Source organism: Athene cunicularia (genome assembly GCF_003259725.1).
Source record: "Athene cunicularia isolate RWA chromosome 6 unlocalized genomic scaffold, athCun1 chr6_part1, whole genome shotgun sequence".
NCBI classification, from domain to species: domain Eukaryota; kingdom Metazoa; phylum Chordata; class Aves; order Strigiformes; family Strigidae; genus Athene; species Athene cunicularia.
In genome coordinates, this window is record NW_020799105.1 from 6,802,158 (window position 1) to 6,823,003 (window position 20,846).

The window sequence follows — 20,846 nt, forward strand, 5'->3', positions numbered from 1 at the left end:
TGTGTATATGCTGCTAACACAGCACACATCAGACATCATCTTCCGTACCATGCTGGGCTGTTTGAAAACTTTTCTGCACCTCTTTGCTTATTGCTGTCTCTGCCAGCAGGAGCACTTCGCAAAGGCTTTCTGGTCTGCTTGTATTTAGCTCAAAATGCTCCCTCCTGCTTATAGAAATGCAAGGAGCTGAGCTCAGGAAGTGAGAGAGTCCCAGGCAGAGGGCAGGGAGAGAGAGTGAGAGAAAAGTAATGCTCTTAAAAGGTGTCATCTTTACAAAAGTAATATCTGGAAAAATGCAAGTTCTCTTAGTGGCAGGTGCTAAGGTTTGCTTTCTTATGGGCCTTGTTAAACTGTGGCCCAGATATAACCACCCTGACATGCAGGAGCTATTTAGGTTGGACACATGTAAGTCCCAGACTGTGAAATGAAAGCTAAATCACCTGCCCACACGGTGGCAGTAGGAACAAGGTGTCTCTAGTACCTTGGCTCCTCCTTTCCTGGCTCATAAATGCAATTCTAAAATATAATTGATAACAATTATTCTCATTTATTCACTCCTTTCCTGTTTCACAGTATCTGGCAAATGGTCTACTGCAGAACAGAAGAGCACCAGTGTCACTAAAGTAATTTTAGTATGTATCTGATTCATCAAGCTGATGTAAAAGCATAACTCTTAATTCACTGTATTAATGTTTTAAAAGTTTGATTTGACCTGAACTGGGTAGAAATTGGAATATTGCCAGAGTTTCCCATAAACGAGAGTCTTCCCAGCCTCAGCAGCTCTCTAGACACTTGACATTTGTACAGAGCAGCAGACCTTTGATATTTTAACAAAACAAATTGAATTCAACCAATACAATTTCAGCCAAAATCTAGTGATCTCTTTGTGTGGGGCAAAGAGTATCACTTGTATCTTTAGCTGTACTGCTCCTCATCTCTGGTGAGGATGTGATGCAGCCAAGTCAGTGTGGCATTGAGCAGCAGGGTGACACAGAGGTACTGAAGGGTCTTAGATGGGTAATGAGCCCCCACAGAGGGAACAGCAAGGCTCCCAAGCTATGGAGGCTGCTTCAGTTGTTGTAAAAGGGGATCTCTTAGCAAGAAAAACCTCCCTTTGGTACATCTGCACTGAAAAAAAGTTATGTAGGACTCAGGATGGCTGGGCACAGTGCAAAGGGATCACTAGTAAGAAAGCACTAGTAAGAAACCCTCCTCCTTCCTTTCCTTCCAGCTTGGACCCAGGCTGTGAGCTCCATCCCACAGCGTTATAGTGGAGGTAGGGATAAAATGTGCAGAGAGTCCTGGGCTTCTTTGACAGCTGTGGTGTGCATGAAGCTGACTCACCTAAATGCAGGTCCTGAGCCCTGTGGAGGGAAGCCCCATCAAAAAGAAATTAAGCTGTGGTTTGCATGCGCTCACACATGCATACACACACGCATGAATGCCTGGCTGCTTGTGGTCTGTATTATTTGTCTGAACAACAAGCTGCAACATCAATCTGGTTTACTCCCATGTTCAGCCCTACAGGAGAAGTATTCAGGTACTTGGCTTTCTAGGTGGGATTTTTGAAACTTTTTGACCCCCCTTTCAGATGATGATTGTGAAATCCTCCCTGGAGAACCTCTGGCTCAGTCCCAGGTAGGTTTAGCTCTAAACGTGAGTAATGGTTCAGAGAAGAAATAGAATAATTTCTTTTCTCCTGTACATCTTCCTTCCCTGCCAGGAGTCAATTTCTTGCACACTGCTACAGAAATATTTCTAATAAAAATGAACAACTCCCAGAGATCCTTCTTTCCCTTGCTGTGCCAAGGACTGGTGATCACATCAGCATCTTGGTTCTCAAGCATCTGCCAAAACCTGATGGCTTCAGCCAGCACGATGGAGCAAGGGTGAGCCAGCTGTGATATAACAGGGAGAGTTTAGGTTCCTGGGGAGTCTTCTTTGCAGAGATGGGCTTCTTCATTTAATGGGCTTTGGATCTTATTTAACACATCAGCTCATGTACAGTGCGGGTGTAAAGAAGCTGTGTGCATATAATAAAAAACATCAGCCTATTCAATACCTAGGGGAGTCTTAATAAATTTGCCACTATAGCAAGTGTTAGTCTCTAGGGCCAATGCTGAATACTTGAATTTAATAAACAAAAATTCTGAAGCAGGAGAACTGAAAGGTAAACCAGTTCAGCTGACAAAGCAAACACACCTTAATTAGAAATTAAAAGTTTTCTCCTGGTCTTGACCAGTCTCAAGGACCAGCATCTCAGACTGGTTGTGTCTGGGCTACCTTCTAGTGGCTGCTCTCTCAGGTGCATTTTCTGACCATACTATCAGAGGTCTCCCAACCTGGGCTGAAGGACACTGCTCAGAATACACAAGAACTTGCATACCAGACTAGACCTGGGCAGCTAACAAGCTATATATGTCCAGGCCATCCGTGGGGCATAAAATAGGTCGTGAAGGATGACATACTTCCAGTTGTCCACCTGTATATAGCATTAATGTCATAGTACTCTAGCTTATGCTGGGGCTTAGCAAGCAGGGCAGTAACAACCGCCCTGCCACTAGACCAGCCCAGAGAAGAGAGTATTTCCTCTGTACAGAGCTGTCACAGTCTCAGGTGCTCCAGCACCATCCTCCAGTGACTGTAGGATCATTTAGATAAACTGTTAACTGTCCAAGACCAGAACCAGCTTCAGTGCTGCTGTTACCTTTTATGAGAAAATATAGATGCAAGGTAACTTCCAGACCCATCAGAACAGAATTGGGTTGAGCATTAGATCTGGAAGTGATTCAGCCTGCAGAAAAGAGCTGCATTTTTTTGCTCCTCTGCATGTGAGAACTCTTCTTGGCTAAAATTGCACAGGTGGTGATGGTTTATTTCCTTCTCTGTATCATGTTATGGATGTTACAGCAGTATTGTAAAAGCACTGACTACAGAAGAAGCCATCAAGGTTAAATACTTGACGAGTTATGCAGGCCAATACTTTAAATCTTGGTGAGTTTTAACTATTATAAGTTTACCACAGGAGACTTGTCACAGTTCCACAAAATGATGCTCAGACTTCTGAGACAGCAGACCAGCACCTACTTGTTTTGTGGCAGAGAGCTTAGGCCTGGTAACAAGGATGTTGTGGTTGGATTATTAAAATATTTTTCAATACATCACTCTCAAATAAGGCTGGATTTGCTATATACCAATAATATTCTCATTCTCACAGGCCAGATCTATGTAAAGGCTGCTTTGGTTAGTATCAGGAAAAGATCATATTGTGTGGTAATATGGTCACCTGAAGTCAATATTTTACTACAGTGCAAAGGAAGTTTTTAACTGGAAAGAATAAAGCATTGTTTATTGTACTCTACTGCTCTTTTATTTATGGCAGGGGTGTCAAACTCTTCAGTGGAAAGGTCTGAATTATGTACTTGGAGCTTGGGTATCAATTCAGGGCTTCTCGCTTCCCCTGCTTTACACACAGCTTCCACCACGTAAATGGCCAGGCACAACAGGATCTTTATTGAGTAACGGCTCTTTTAGGGGGAGAGTGTGCCACAGCAGCACACCACAAGCATTTCATCTCCATCCCCTGCTCCCTCGTGGTCCACCCAGCAGCAAACGACTTCCTCCCACACTGTGCCGATTTCTTTCTGCTACAGGGAAGCAGAAAGCTTAAGCATACAGCAGAAGTGCAAACTTCCCAGAGACACAGCACTACCAGTAGGCTTTTCTCCCTGGCCCTGACACATGATGAGGGAGTCCTCTGGGAGGTGTAGAGAAGGTCAACCCAAACTCACCAAGGGCAGCAACCTGTGGGGAACACAGAGCAGAGGGCACCGACTGCAAGAGGGAAGAACTGATGGTATACGAAGATAATTTTCTGCATGCACATGGCCTTCAGCATCACTGTAAATAATACTCTTAATAAAGAGACAATTAGCCTAATAGTCTCATTACTATCCAGAATGCAGTGTAGGAAGGACTGGCCTACAGCATAACCTAGCAAAGGTGCATTCCTGCTATAATGTATGTAGGCATAAGGAGGCCTAAATACATGTGCAAGAGATAAAAATCATGGAGAATTGAGAGAATGGCATGCAATCTTCTAAAGAAGGTCTCATGGCCTGATGTTTTGCATCAACCCCCATTAACAAAACCCAGACCAACGTGCTGCGATACCCATGCGCACACACCTGGAGCACCAGCTTGCCGGCTGGCTCTGCCATAGCCTCCCGGCACTGGCCTCAGCAGTGGGGCAGGGCCCTGCGCAGGGCAGCAGGGACTGTGGCATGGGGAAAGCACAAGCTGAAAGTCAGCACCAGAGCTGGAGGCAGGACCGCAGGCTTTCTGCAGAGTGGTGAGTGAGGATGTTGGGAGATGGTCCAAGCAGGGAAGGTGGGGGATGGGGGAAATTTGGGCATTGTGGATATTTGTGATTTCTTGAGAAAAGAGCCCAGAACTGGAGAAGCTTTACCAAAATCATGCAAGTGACATTTGCACAGAGGCCATTCATGCCACGTGTGGCTCATGCTAGTGTGGAAATTCACAGAAAATTACTGCATGGTATCTAGTTACAATGCAGTAAGCCATTAAACAAAACATCTTTGTCTTATATCTGTTCCCTCAAACCTTGGGCTTCCATTTTTCCATCACAGAACTGAAAAAATATCACACAGGTTGATTTTGGAATAGCTCGCATGTAAATCATCCCCTTGGGCTTGGGCCTCTCACGCTGGGGTTCAGCCTGAGTGACTTTTTATAGCCGAGTTATAAACTTTTAAATGCCAGACTTAATCAGAGCTACTGAGATGGCCATTACAGGAGTGGTTTAAGTGGCACAGCCCTGATATATGATAGCACAGAAAGAACGTAGGTGGCTCATCCGCAGTGGGCAGTCTATCTGGAAGGGAGCAGGGTCTGGTGGCTAGAAGCGGGCATGACTGAGATACAGATCTCTTGAGTTTTGTTTTTGCCCTTGTGCTACTGCTCAGCGACCTCGAGCAAGTTCCCTTGGGCTGAGCTGCCCTGAGCAGACAGATTTCACATCAAAACTTGAGAGGAAAACCTGGCTTACTATGCCCTTTTCTCCCCAGCATGCTAATGAGAATGAAAATATGCATCTGTCTCCCTTAGGGGGGTTGCAAGAGTTGTTGGTGAATTGGGCTAGGGTTTAACGTGGTATTGTGCAGTCAGAACATACAAATCTGAAAGCTTCATTTATGTCTGGCATAGAGCAACCACCCACAAAATCATACCAAATAACTATAATCAAGAATACGTAAGACACTAAAGAGTGTAAAAGACTTTGGGCTCAGGCTTAAGGGAGACTAAGGCCACCTTGTTCCAAACAGGGGGCTCTGCAAAACTTTGGGGCCCCTAATTTTGCAAGCTGTGAGACACCAAGATGTTCCAGCTATGAATCTGAAAGACCCCTCCATTCTGCAACATCTTTGTGGTCTAAGCACAGCTGGACAGTCAACAATGTGAGAATAGATGCTTGGACGAAGAAATTGATCTGAATGAAAACAGTACAGGAACTTTTCAGAGTCTTCTTTCTAAATTTATTCAAGTATTAAACAAACAGAAACTACAGCATGCATCAGATACTTTTCTTTATTGTACAACAAAACTATGGACTTGTTTGTAATTGCAGCATTTCCAGCAACATCAGGCAGACTTGTCGATGCTATCCAGTTTTGCACAGTCACTAGAGTGTCGCATCATGAATTATTAAATCAGTGCTTCGTGGTAATACATAATTTCTTATCAATTATTCATGCTAATGTGCGTGTAGTTTACTTAATTGTGTTATTGACGATCAAAAGTAATTTCCTGAAAATCCTCAAGGACAGAAAATTTAATCAGCGTAACTACTTTTCAGATGCAATGCTGTTAAGTATTCTTAATTTGCTCAACAATTCACTTATTTATGTACCTTTCTGGAGGAAATACGAGTTTAATCAAACAATTAGATTGAAGAGTTAGTGTACAGAAGGGCTGAAGTTCAACTGAATGCAAGGTAATTATGTTGAAATGAAGTTGGACCTGCCTCTTTGGAGTGGAATATTTTTTTTAGTCTTTTGGGAGAGGGAGCACAAAAAAACTATGGGAAGATCACTAAGAAAAATTCTCTCTTCTCCAACCACTTCCCACAACAAAGCACACAGCAATTTATTTTATTTTGGTGGAAGAAAAAGATTGTTGCTGTTGTTTAATCTGAGCCATAATTTGCAGCCAGGGAAGGCACCTCCACCTACAGTTCAGTAGAGCAGCTCCTGAAGCTGGAACACAAAGGTGGATCACAGACTACTGCATGTTCTCCCCCTTAATTAGGACAGTCCAGGATTGCCAAAAGAAACACACATGTAGCAAAGGAAAAGCAAAATTACTCCATTTGATGAATGTGGACCCTGTCAGACTTTTCTTTGTACCTGGATCCAAAGATAGACCCAGCAATGCTCTCTCTGATGACATATGTTCAGAAGACACAAACTCCACCCTAGGGGAATGCCTGGTACTCTTTACTCCTGGAGTGAGGTGTTTGGTGCTGCCAAGCCACCCCCTGAAGACCAGGGCTTTCACCATTTAAATGGGTGCTGACACCAAGCCCTGCTCAGGGAAAGGAAAGTTCTGCAAACCCTAGAGAAGTCCCAGATTCTGTGAAATTGTCAGCTGAGATCAGTTAGGTGGGGGAGAGAGATTTTTGCTGCCAATCTTACTCAGGATTGCCTTTCTAAGCACATAGCCAACCTCAGATCCTGTGAGAAGCCACACACAACCCCATGTAAAAGCATGTGCTCAGTGCATTGCAGGAGGTCCTCAGCACAATATGCAGAATCAGAGCTGACAGGAGTCAACTAGCCTCCACGTTACTTGGTCAAGGCTCAGAGCAGTGGTTTCACCCTGTTCTCCAGGGACATCTGTGGACAAGTGTAAGAGTCTGCAAAAGGCACCTAAGAAAAACAAATCCATGTCACTAAGTTTAAATCTGCATGTACATTTCCCATGAAAAAAATGTGGGGCACCCCAGATGGAAATGCCTGCTCTAGAGCATCAGATATTAGTCTGCTTTGCTTTGGGGAGTTTTGGGTCAGAGATAAAACTGTATTTCCTGAGGCACCAATTTCTCCTTTGCACTGTGCCCACTCTGTAATAATTAAGACATTTTCATATCTAGATTCATTACAAGCCTTCAGTGAATGGAATAATCTGATTTTGGATGGCATAAAGGAATATTCTTCCAAGCTTTATTTTCTCTTTATTAAAAACAAAATATGCAAGCACATATTTGCAGTGTTGCAATGCAGGATTATTTTGTTCTCCAGTCTTTCTTTCCAAGAGAATGATGCTAAAATACCCTCAGCTTTGTGCAGATCTAGACACAACTGCACTCTCCAATAACTAAAAGCATTACCATTTGAAGCTATGAATGCTGCTCTGCAGTCATGTGTCCTTTATGTCTAATCCAGGGAATGGCAAGACTAGCAGACTGATGTTCACACAGGGACTAGTGCAAGGATTTTATTCACAGGTAAACTGATCTCAGAAACTTCCCAGCAATCTACTCATGAAAAGTTTCACTTTTGGGGAAAAGGAGAGAGAAGGAAAAAATTCTGAAGAATTTTGTTCTATTTTCTGCTTCTCTTACACCTGGCTTTGCCTGGGATAGATTTGACTGAAGTCAAATGCCATCAGAAAACAGCAGGCCAAATTGGTATATACCTGCATATTCCTTCACCTCTGTTGTGCGTGGTGGGGTAAATGATGCCTGGATGCCTCTCCTGCCTCAGACCTTGTATCTGAAAGTGCTGCCCTGCTGCCAGCCCTCCACCTCACACGGGATGGGAAGCTGAGATGTGTGGGAGCAAGCCAGGATCCTGGATGTTTCAGTGCCCCTGGGATGTGGAGGGGGGAGCTAAAAACAGTTTCACAAATGTTTCCAAACACAGATAGTGCTGATAAATCAAGGGAATGGACCTACAGCGGCGCAAGAAAAGCAAGGGTGCGTGAAAGGCAGCCAAAGAGGCCACTCAGATTTGCTGGGTCCCTGGTGGCCCCATGACATCCTGCTGGGTCATGGCCACACTGTAGTTCACCCCGTGGCAGACCCCTGGCAGCGGGTCCCTGCCCTCAGCTGAGGGGCCGGTGCCGGTCCGGTCTCATACGCTCTTCTCCCCTTCCATGTGCTCCTTGGCTGGAGAGGGCAGCTTGTCCTGGCTGCTCTCGGGGCCGGGTTTGGTGGGAGGAGTGGGGCTGCTGCTGGTGGTGGGCAGGAGGTTGGCAGACTGGAGCACAGCCTCCGAGTGCTCCCGGGCCTTCATGCGCAGCGCAGCCACGCTGGCGGTGCGGTTGCTTTGGCAGCCGTAGGTGGGCAGGAAGGAGAGGCCCATGGGGTCTGGAACGCAGCACGAGCACAGTGGGCTCCCTGGGGAGGAAGGAGACAAGGCACCATCACTGATAGGGAAGGTCATGGGGACTGTCTGACTGTTCCCTCCGTGGTCAATCTGGAGACAGCAGAGATGGGGTTGGAGTCTTGAACGGCAACAATCCCCTCCCCTGTTGACATTTAGTGGGTACGTAGATATTCTCTGGATCAGGGCTAGAAAAGTCAGATCTTGTTCTGCTGAGGCCCACTGTGAAGGATCTTACACTGTGAACAGTCCAGGGTGACAAACAGAGTGAGCAAGGGCAAGCAGAGTCAGAAGTAAACAGTGAAGTTTAGATCACACATGAGATTTCCCCACAGTTCATCCCCTGCTCTCATACCAAGCTGCTGCTCTGTGGCTATTTTCAGTGTGGTATGTTGAGGTATCCCCTGCCCTACCCCTGCACACTGAAGCCTGATCAATTTGGGCAGTTGCATTTGTTGCGTGAGGGGGGGGGGGTGTCCCATCACTTGTCTATATCTGAAAGATTGCTGCAGAGAGAAAGGTCAAAGCATTCTGGTTATTATGCAGGAACTAATGACCTTCTCCTATCTCACTGTAAGATGAGACAGGCTTTTCCTTGGCCAGGCCCCTGCTAACTATTGGCATCATGTCTACCTGCAAGAGTCTGTTCTACCTTCAACCACCTCATGTCTGTGCTGCTTAAGGATGACCTCAAAGAGAATGGCCTCCAGAAGTGAGCCAAGGTCATCTAAAGCTGCTACTGCTGATGTGGCTTAAGAGTCCCATCAGAAGAGATGGGCCAGACCATTGAGACACATGGGCTGTTCCAAGTAGGCAATAAAATGAAATGGGTATTCCTATCCCTTTAAGCCAAAGGGCTCCCTGCAACCCACTGACAGAGGCAGTCCTTACTCCACCAGCTGCCTTCCTTCCTGAGCTGGACCCCTACAGGCTCTTCCTCTGTCTTATTTTAGATAATACTGGGATTTGGGCCAGTTCCCAAACAAGCACACCTGGTTGACCACTGGGCAGGACATGTAGTCCATCCAAAAATCACCCTGGTACCTAGCTTAGATGCATCTACTGAATAAAAGAGAATGTGTCAGAGGAGTAGGGAGGGGAGGAAGGGTGGGATGGCTGACCTGCTACTTTAATTTGCTCTCTGGTGAGAAACTTGGGTGACACCACTTTTCTAGGGGTCTCAGAGGCCACACAAACTCCACATCCTTTTCTACACCCCTGGAAATAGCCTGTCCTTTGCTGATATGCTACCTCCCAACAAGAAACAAGCTGGCCATGCACATCTTGACACAATGCAATGTCTTCCTCTGATCTTTCCAAGCCAAGGACTTGCTTTAATTTCTGTAGTTAATATTTGAGTTAAATGGCTCATGACTAAGTGATGGAACTAATAACCTGCGGGGAGCAGGTAGTCTTTCTTTTACATTTCTGCTCTTGGTAACAATGGGTCAGCATCCATCTGCTAGGGATGAAGCCAGACAGTTGTTTGGTTTTAGTATGTTGGCAAGACTTCTCCAGAGCAATTGTCAGAGATTAGCAGCTTGCAGGTAACATTGAGGAAAAAGTATTGCTTGTATTTTAAAAAAACAGAATCTGCAAGGGACAAGTTATTAATGCAACTGGAAAAATCTTTTCTCCTTGTAATAACTCCTCTGATAGAGCACAAGATCAGCAGACCAACATTTCCATGGGTCCAGGCATTAAAAGGAATTACACAAACAAGTTTCAGCACTTAACTAATATCCTCAATTTTTTGCTTTTATCACTAGGAAGTTTGATCTTAAATTCTGTGACTGCTTTGAGCAGGTCAGAAGGAGGGTTTACAACAAAATCAATTCACTAGCACAAATTACAGTTTTTGTTGCCACCAAACACTCTCATGATGTCATTTTTTGCTCTGTTGAATTGCAGTCACTTGTGGGGTGCTGGACAGCCACTGTTCTACCAAGAGGCAGTACTTCAGAGTCCCTACAGATTGCAGCAGGTCTTTAGCTGCAGAAGCCAAACAGAAGTCTTTTTTCAGACTTTTCAAACAGAAGTCTAGTTTTTCACTAGTATTAAGCCCCACTATCTTAAGGTTCAGCTTTGAAATGGGGAAGCATGGAGGCCTGCTTGTGCATAAGCTGTCTTTGCAATGCTGCTTTCTAACACAGAGACTTTCAAATGCAGCTGTTCAGCTCCCAGGCTGAGGGGAGGGCTGGCCCAGCTGTGGTACCTAACACAGGGCTGAGCATGGTCACTGTCTGCTTAGTGGGAGGTGGGGAGAAGTGGAAAAGAGTCTTCCCCTTTTCAAAAGAGCAGGAATCAGCACCATCCCCTAAGAATAATTTTCATTCCATTGTTAGAGAGGGATAAAATATTTATCAGTCTTCAGTACGAATCTAAGCTCCTTGCTTAATAATTAGACCTGATATTACCTAGTGGCTCTGCGACCTGAGGGTGCAGCTACCTATGGTGGAAACTAGGACATTTCTAGCAATAATTCAACCAGAAACCATTCTTTTAATTTTCACTGAGGTTAAATCTCTTGCAAACAACAGCTCACACCCAAAAAAATGTAAAGTAACAAGTGTCAGTTGCTCCAGGGTCCAACTAGAATACAGGAGAGTAGGATTTGGCCCTGTTTCTTTTAATGTAGGTTGTAAGGAAGATTGAATCTACCTTACAATTGCCTGTGTATGCAGCTTGTAAATCCAGTGAAATCTATCATAATTTGCTGGAACGAAAGCCAAGACAAACTATGGGAGACTCAGGAGCCCAAGGTCTGCACCTGTCCGTCAGTCAGCCCATGATGGACAGGGATGTGACTTTCACCAAGAAAGAGGCATCCACATATAGCAGACATCAGTGGTTTTTACATCTTATTGCAGTAACCCTGGGTCCACAGTGGGGAAGGGAGGAATTGTTCCTACTGATTTTTGGATCCTCAGAGGAATTTAGGCACCTAGCTCCCACCAAAATCAGTGAGGTGTTATCCCTAGATCTTGATTCAGCTTCCACTAACATCTATGACAGTCTGATATTACTTTAATGGGATTTGGATCAAGTTGCTACAATACAGACAGGGTATGGTTTTCTTTCTTTCAGGAACTTACTGCCTCCTGCACGCAAAATTAAAATACACAATTAGATTTCCATTAACTTACAGCAAATTCTGCTGAATTGATCTGAACCTCCTTGTATTCCTATATGAGATCATACTTTAAATGCTCAGCCTGAACATAAATACTTAATGTAATAAATACAGTCTGAAATATTTGATCCACTTGGCAGTTTAATTGATCTACTACAGAGACTGACAGGAAAAATTAAATTTGTTCTGTCTTGTCTCTGCCAACATCACATTTCAATTGAAACGATATCTGTTCTACAATTTTGGTTGCAGACCCCTTTGTGTTGTACCAAGGTTCAGTTTCAGCTGATAATAGTGGGGTGGGAGCAGAGCCCATATTGGTACATAAGTATTTAAAATCTATATTTAGTATTTCAACTCAACAGTTTAAAGAATTTAATAGATAGCCCTTCCAAAAGGAAAAAAAAAAAAACCAGTTCCTTTCCTCTTTCAGTATTTGTGCATATCAGCATTTGATGTGGACAGCTGAACAGCAACCTGACATGGAATGAAGTGAGGAAAAATTCTTGTTTAAAATCCTCACCTGTCAGTGCATGCTGTTTAGTTTTCAGATAAAATATGCTTCATTAATATTTTTTTCTTCTGATAGTAGTCACATTGGTTTGCTTGAGCTCTAAATCCTCATAAACTCTGAAATCACTTTCACAGAGGTTGGAAGGTCAACAACAACCTTGAGTTCACAGTGTCGTTTACCAGTGAGAGTTGATTCAAAAAGAGCTTCCTCTTGCTCTTCATACATGACACCAACACTCTATCTATTAAAGCCTGAGGCACAAGCAGGAAAAGCAAAGGCATCTTTATCTAAACCTTCTTGAGCTCTGAATCAGGAGGGTCAGAAGAACAAGAAAGCCATGATCAGACGCTCCCAGTATAATTTAGGGTAGCTTCAAGGCTGCTGAATTTGTGCTAGATTGTTCCTTCTTCTAGTGCCTAAGCTGGTTAAGTGTGGAAGGCACCCTGTGCTGCCCAGAGGCTGGAAGAGCACTTCAGAGCTGACGGCAGACCCCAGATGTTGTAAGTTCACATCTCCTTGACATGTGAACCATATACACCCAACGCAAAAAACAAAGAGCTGATGATCTGGCCCAGTTGCTCTAGCAGGAGCCTTTTTGTGTAAATAACTTGACACTGGAACAGGGTGATTTCATCCTCCTTTATTGTGCCATTAGTACTGTTGCAAAAAAATAATTCAGAAGCCAGGGCCTTGCCTGTTTGGATAGGAAAGCTGTCAGCAAAGCCCTCAAGAACTGGGAGAACAGAATAAGCCCTTTGAATACTATCAGCTCAGCATTTACCACTCTTCCCTTACACATCAAAAGCATGATCCAACCATAAATCCTACTGACTTGTGTCACTCCGAGAGGGGTCAATAGGAACCCCTGCCCAGCTAAGGTCCACTAAGCTAATCAAGACTTGTCCTGGAGGAACAAGCCAGCAGCCATTTCCTTACCATGGCTCTTAGGGCTCCTAGTATCTTCATATTCCCAAATATTTGTGATAAAGACCAAAAAAAATCTACTTGTGAGGTAGAGCAGTGCTAGACTCAGGGACCTGTGATACAGGAATCAAAGGAATTTGCTTAAGGTCTCTTCATCTGCAGCAAACTTAAGAAATGTTTTAAATTCTCTAAAGTCACAGTGGCAGGTAAACTGGGAAAAATGCCACACAGAACCACTTGATATATTTGCTCTATTACATCAGAAAAGTCAGTAAATCCATAATCAAGAATGACGGAGAAAATAAAGGACCCCAAGAGTTTTGATTCCCGTTCCCCAGTCTTAGGGTAAACAGTGGTGCTTCACTTCAGTAAACACTAGTTCAAGGGTAAGTTAGGTCCCTGAACACTTCTTTTTCAGTCTTGGCAATGAAAATTGCACAATGGAATCAGGCAAATTCTCTTCATCTTTCCATAACAGAAATTGAAATGTAATTGATGGGCACTTCTAGTTGTGTATTTTTTCCTGGATACTGCAATTAGGCCTCCCTAATAGGAACAACAGCAACCACAGCAGCAACAAACCATAAAAGAGCCTAATCAATGGTGCCCTGGAATATCCACTTTGATGTGCATAATGCAGTCCTGCTTCTCTATCAGTGGTGTGGAGGTGCCGTGAAACCAACTGAGATATAACTTGCACAGAGCAGAGCTGTGGGTGAATTATGAAAGTAATTCCCTGGCAAGTGTAATTATTTCTCTCCTCATACACTGCACTCATCACGGGGTCTGGGGAAATTTCAGCGGAATGTAACCGACACACTCTTGGCCTCAGCCACCAGAATGGTGGAACACTTCCGCTAAAAAACGGAGATTTTTGTTTACACCCATTAATAACATCTTCTACATTAATGAATTGCATTCATGCTGTCATCCATTAAGAAGGTACTTTGAGGTCTCTCTCTGCACAGAACACTAGCTTCTCCTGATGACTCCTGTTATACAGCCCATAAATAAAACAAGTATTTTCCCCTCATATTTGAGGTCTGCAATTAAGTCTACTAAATGGACTGCAGATGCATGGTTTACTGTAAGTGATTCATCTTGGAAGATCATGAAAACATCGAAGTCACCACAATGAAGTAACATAGTTGTCAAATTAGGACAATTTCAGAGAGTAACAAACACCAGAAATTTAATCTATGTGAGCTAACCTTCTTCTTGACTATAGCCAGTGGTGAAGAAATAAAACCCTGAAGTAGGAAACCATATATACCACAGAAATTATGATCTTATGCTAATTTTTCAAATAAGAAACTGTATTTCCTGAAAGAATAGTACATAGTGAGGTGATATGGAAATTAACAGATGCTTGCTACTAAGTACAGCCTCTGATGTGCTAAAGTTCAGAGAGAGAATTCACCTAAGGAAAGGAAAAAGTCTGTTGCATTACTGAATAGAGAATATTTGATAGAAACAGGGAAAAACTGTCCTGTGATAATATATTCTTCTTTTGAACAGTCTATGCTCTGAATTACAGTTCTGAATGCTATTGTATAGGTGACCTGCTTTCTTCACAGAACATCCTGTGGTGGCAATACCATCCCTTTGAGGAAAAAAAATTAAAAATCTCAGAGACAGCAGGATTCATGGAGCATAGTGGTTAGGGAGAATAGCTTTCTTGTCATTCATCAGAGCAGATCTAGTCTCATGCTCCAACGATATCCTTCATTTATCTATAAGTGGCACATGCAGGGTTCAGATGAGAGCTGCCTTTTGCAGAGCATGAGGCAAGTCTACAGTTCACTGCACGGTCTTTCTGAAAGCAAAGTTGCAGGCTGAGTCCCTGCTCCTTGTCTCTACTAGAGATTTCTTGTCTCTACTAGACCAACTTCATCATCAACTATTACATCCTTATACTACAAATTAGATCCAGAAACTATGTGCCCCAGACACTTTATGCAGCCTTGGAAATCTGGGTCTGGAGCCAAGCAATCAAAGGCAGAGAAAGAGAGGTATTAGTTTCTTTACAGAACTCTCAGATGGCAGAGTGAAAATGGTCCCTTAGAGCATAAGATAATTATTAATTAGTTACATCAGCATCATCACTTGTTATTCACTGTATTGATTTTAAATGTCTCCTAAAGCATTGGTCAAATATTACTCACTGACACCAACAATGTGTTGGCTCACAAGCCCAACAAAACCCGTCTTGTCTCCTCAAAAGAATAAGAAAACAACCTAGACTTCCCTGTAGTATCTGATGTCTGAGAGTGCCCATTTGTCTGCAGGCAGCTTTTACAGCCTTACTGAAGAATATGATTCCCTTTACTGGCCAGGATTATTCTCCCAATGGTGGGAATATATATCTATGTATGGGATCCACATAGAGGAGCTGCATTTAATTTGATATTTGCATAGAAGAAAGCAGGGTTATGCATCCATTGGTAGTGAAATGGTGCTCTGATTCTGGAGCAACTATTTTGCTTTCAAAAGCACAAAGAATTCCTGGTAGTTTCAAGAATGGCCAGCACGAGAGAGGTACCAGGAAAACTCCTGATCATTGCACTCTTCAATAAAATTTGTAAAATCTTGGAAAACCTAACTACTTGTTGAATTTCTCCTTTTCCAAGTAATCAAAAAACCAAACAGCTCAGAACTTTATGCCTTGTGCTGAATTTGATGGGATTTCATGTGGCATAAAATCCTATGCCCTCAAAATCACTGTGGCAGACTCCTGTCAGCCTTTCTGCTGCAAAATACAACTAGATTCTCGAGGGAGAGGCTTAGGTCACTTCATTAAGACACACAAGGACACAGACTAATGCCCACCTAAATGTAGGGTTCGTTGTCCTGAGGTATGCAAATCAGCTCCTAGCTCAGTGGGGGAAATGAGAAGGGAAAGTCAAACAAACTGAATTGAACAAGATGAAGAACATCATATAAAGGTTTTGTGAACACTCCCTGTCCCTTCCTTCCTTTCCACAACCATTATCTCTTTCTTCAGGCTGACATGTGAGCTTGGTTCTGTTCTCAAATACATTGGTTTAAACAAACCATCATTCACCTGGTGTTTCCATACCACAGAAAAACAAAACATGAGTGAATCAGGTCCACTCAGAACCTCTAGAGATCACCCTGTTCATCATTGCCAATTAATGAGACTGAAGCTCAAGGTTGCTGTGCACAGCCCCTGCCCACGCCCAGATGAATTGCTCTTGGAGAAACAGGGAAAGAGGAACTTGTGGAGATGAGTGGAGGAAAGAGGAGACAATAATCCATATATAAATACCACAAGAAAGATGCTACAATTATTCCCTGCTTGTATAAATCAAATTTGCCACCTTATAGAACAACAAATTCTCCCTTAACCTCAAAGCCAAAATTTGACATTACTGAGACCTAGCTGCAGAAGAAAAAGATCTCCCCTGAAAGCAGCAGTTCAGTCTACCAGTTCCTTGCAAGTATAACAATATGCTGACAGGCACAGGCAGCTCCACAAAGCTCTTGGTAAGCAGATATGCAGATATTCAAATCTGTAACTGGATTTCTTAAAATCAAAATATACTACATTATCTCAGTCCCCTTGCATGTATCTGGAGATTTCTAGTGCCAGGGAGGAAATATAAATGGGGCACCTCAGCAATGAACTGCACATGTAGCTGACAACATTCATCAAGAGAATACGCATGCATCTGATAACTGACTATCCCTATACAAATTATAAAAAATCTGTATTTACATTTGGGACCAATTTTTCAGGGACACTGCCTCTTAGCCTGGGCAACTGACTATCTAATAAGTATTTCTGCAAGAGATTCAGGAATAGGATTTTTCCTGCCCTTAGGTTGTAAAACTGCTATCAAGCAAAAAGGAGCAAATTATTAATTTCTCAATTTAGTGGCTGAGCTGTAAAAACCCAGAAAATATTATCTGGAACTCTTTCAAATAAATAACACTTTACAAAATCCTCATGACTTTTTTTTTCATTCATTTTTATTGGCTTTTGTTTATTGGGGTTATTTTTCCTAAAATTTACCTACTTTTAAACATGAAACAAATGAGAAAAATGTATTGATGCATTTAATCTTGAAAAGGCTTAAATGTAAATTTTAAGAAAAAAAAAGTCCTTTTCTTCCAACCAAAATAATTCACTGAACACAGCCCCATTTCCACACCTTTCAACCTGCCCACAACTACATTTATCAACCATTTTGCCTTAAGAATCTCACCTGTATCCAAAAGTCTCTGCCCTAAGACTTCACAGTCACAGGGTGGAGATCAAGAGGATTCATGCAGTCCAACAGCCTCTGCCCACCTACAGGGTTTAGGCTGACAATCATCCTTGAAGTTTTAGGGTTCACATCATACTGTGTGGCTTTTCTTGATTCAAAATCATAGGTCCCAGACCTATCAAAACAGCAGTAGCTGTATGGTGTGTCTGGCTTCAGCTTTTTTTGAAAGACAGAAGGAAAAGGGGAAAAGGGAACAGGACACTGGAGTTAATGCAAAACTCAGCAGTTCCAGTCATTTGCTTCAGGAATATACCTTGGCAATGCTGATTTAACTGGAAATACAAAGAGCATGAGGTATGCCAGAGAACACAGTGAGAGGTATTAGAGGACATTCATGTTCATAGTGGAGGGTCTTAAACTGGGAAACATTCCTCACAAATTATTGTACCACATTGGAGGATAGAGTAAATGTATGTGCCACTTTGTGCTTGGCAGTGCTATGAAGCTTTACATCTTATAAATCTATAAATTGAATTCATCCTGCTTACACCCTTAGTCTTATAAATTGTTAGACTAGGAACAGCTAATGGATCAGCTGGTGATTTATTTTTAAAAGATGCATACTGCTGCTTTTTGGGAACTGAAAGGGATATGGACACTGGATGTACCCTTCCTGAAGCCTAAGTCCCAGGTAATGAGGAATTACTTTGTATCCTCCCCTGTCCCCATGCATGCGCTTTATTCAAGTTCTCAGAGGGGACCTACTGTTCAAGAAGAGAAAGGTCTGGCATTGTGCAGAGATGCACTGCAAAGGAAACCGCATGCAAAGAGCAGATGAAGCATCAGTAACTGTGCCAGATAATGTATAATGCAAAAGGATGTGTATAACTAATTTATTAGTATAAATCCAACTCTTCAAATAAAGCATATGCGAAGAAAACTCTAAAGGAGCAAAGCGTACCTGCCTTGCTCCTTGAGACAAACCCTGAGCTCACTAAAGCCGTCTGAGTAAAGTGAAGGATCTCCACCACAAATGATGCTACAACTTACAAGAGACTCACTTCTGTACCTGCAGCATCAGTCTGTGCAATCACTGCCAATCATAACAGAGGGAAGGATCCACCATTTCCCAAAGGCTTCCCCACTGCCTCAAGTGCTTAGCTTGAAAGACCCACTCTTTGACCTTATCCAAGAAGTTAAACAGTCACTTACCTTTTAGAGAGGCAACATGGGATAAAGCTTGTGCATAGGTGGCTGTGTTGAGAAGAGTCCCCGGCAGGCAGGAAGGGAAGAAAGGTCCTGTAGGACCCACTGCTCGACTCAGGCTGATGAAGAAGAAAAAACAACTTCCTTACAAAACCAGAACTAACTGATTCCAAAGACAGCATTTGTGCATGCACACAAACATGCTGGTGTCTTAGCATCCAACTAGATGGGACCAAACCCAAGTTACATCAGCCTCCCACAGACACCAGCTTCTCCACATCTCCACAGGGAGCAGCGAGTTGCACAAGAGACAGCTCATCTTCTAATGATCTGGTCTGTACGTGAAGATGATGCTGTGTAGGTCAAGGGTTAGCAGCAGGCAAATTTGTATCTATGTACACACATATGATGCATGATTGCCCCAAAGAAAGACAGTTGATAACATGTATTACTCCTACCTCTGCTGGATCTCCAGACCCTCTTTTTTATTCCTGGTTTGTTCTGCTGGAGAAGGGGAATTTAAATTCCTCGCAGGAGGTGCCACCTCAGCCATTGTTTCTTTAGAACCCTCTTGGTCAGAAGCACCCCTCTCTGTTTTCCTCCATTTAGCTCTTCGATTTTGGAACCACACCTGGAGCAGGAGGGCAATCCAGTCTGAATACTGTGTTTAGCCAGATGTTAAGCAAGGAAATTGTAAATTATTACTCTAGTGAAATGAATCATTTAGAAGCTTGGCTAAAACTTTCTCTTATTTTATGTCCCCATTGCTATTCTAGTTGAGCCTTAGGATTACATTTGTATCATCTGGAATATTTCTGTGTCTGGAAAACAAGCCAGACTTGGAAGTCTAAAGACATTCCAAAGACATGTTAAAAATAAAATTTTTGTTAAAATATTTTGATGTTACTGTACCAGTTAGCAAAACACTTAAACACAAGCTTGCCTTTATGCTCACATTTAATTCTCACTGACCTCTATGTTTTAACACATCCAAATCCTTTTGTGTCGGGATGGACTTAAATACAAATACAAGCACTCTCACAAAAGCATATGTAAGTCTTTAAATGAGCTGCTGCTAGAAACAGAAAGGTCAGAAATGAAAAGGTATGTATTAGGCCATCTTATCCAGCCTATTTCCTGAAGAGGACTGATGCTTGCTGTTATTCCACTGATATTTGTCCAGTCTGCATTCAGAGAACTCAAAAGGTGGTAGGTACTAATTCTGGAATATCATTCTGCAGTTTAATACACAGCAGTTTCTAAAACATTTTTTCCCCTGTAATGCAATCAAATATGCATGTTCTTGATTTTACCCCCTGATTTTTAGTCCAAATACCTTTTTTTTAACATTTACCCTGGAGTGATGCTCTGAAAGGACTTTATTTGAGGTGGAAAATGCCAAGACTCTCCTGAGGTCAGGAAATCCACATTTTAATACATGACTTCAAGTATAGGCAGGATTGTTATTATTATTGTTATTATTCTCCTCCTACAACTCCATTTTAGTTAGCTGCCTTTTAATTGCATGTATCAGCAAACGTTGAATAATGATTTTATCTATATTCTAAATTTAGAGCAGTTAAATGCAAAGCAAAATGCAGACACTTTCTTGTGTCTTAATTGAATGAAGGTCACAGCTATAACAACATTTAATTGAGCTATTTTTCATTATCATATTTTAATGACTTTGCACTGACAGTTCGCCTGCTTCTGAGGAAAGAGCATGATGAAGTCGTTTATTTCCCTATTTAGTTATTGTTTGACAACATCATCTTCGATTAAGACTCTGCTTTATAGCACATTAATCATATTTGAATGAGCAAGGGGTATAAATGTAAACATATCTCCCATCCTCTGTGTTTCCCCATGTCCCTGCATGAAAGCAGGCTAAACAAATGCTTGCATCTATTGTCTGTTTGCATAATAGCCAACAACAAGGCTAAACACCAGTCCTCAGCAATCTAATTGTCACCACCCCTATCTCACCCTTGCACCTTTCAGGAAGAAGTTATGATCTTCCACTTCTGAATGCTCAATAATTGTCCCATTTATCTCAATTTGCAGTTCAGTCTTTAGGCACCAATAGCCAAAATGGCATTTTTTTTTTTAAGCCAGTACCTACAATGCAGTGGCAAAAGGGGATTTTCATTTCCAAATAATAATCAGTTTAATTTGCCCGCATATGACCAATGATTCATGTTCAGATTTAATAATCAGGATCGCATAATCTGATTATAGGAGAAATAATTTGTTTACAATCCCCAATTTACTGCGGTGAATTCCATTATCTCTCTTCAGCCATTGGGTTTTAAGAGATACTAACATGACCCTAGGGAACAAAAGGCAAGCTATTATATTTCCTACAATTAGATCTTTGCATAGTCTTAACCCCAAGCACCTAAAAAAAAAAAAATACAGAAACAGCATGCAGA

General features: G+C 42.4%; 1 protein-coding gene across 1 annotated transcript in view; it reads right to left on the reverse strand.

Moving 5' to 3' along the window:
- Positions 1-6,616: 6,616 nt before the first annotated feature.
- Positions 6,617-20,846, reverse strand: part of DRGX (dorsal root ganglia homeobox) — a 15,114-nt gene continuing 884 nt past the window's right edge. The window contains exons 2-4 of the mRNA XM_026851309.1: positions 18,873-19,045; positions 18,421-18,533; positions 6,617-8,419 (exon numbers count right to left, since the gene is read on the reverse strand). Coding sequence (XP_026707110.1) covers positions 8,154-8,419; positions 18,421-18,533; positions 18,873-19,045 — 552 coding nt within the window. The 3' untranslated portion in view covers positions 6,617-8,153. The remainder of the gene's footprint in view (positions 8,420-18,420; positions 18,534-18,872; positions 19,046-20,846) is intronic.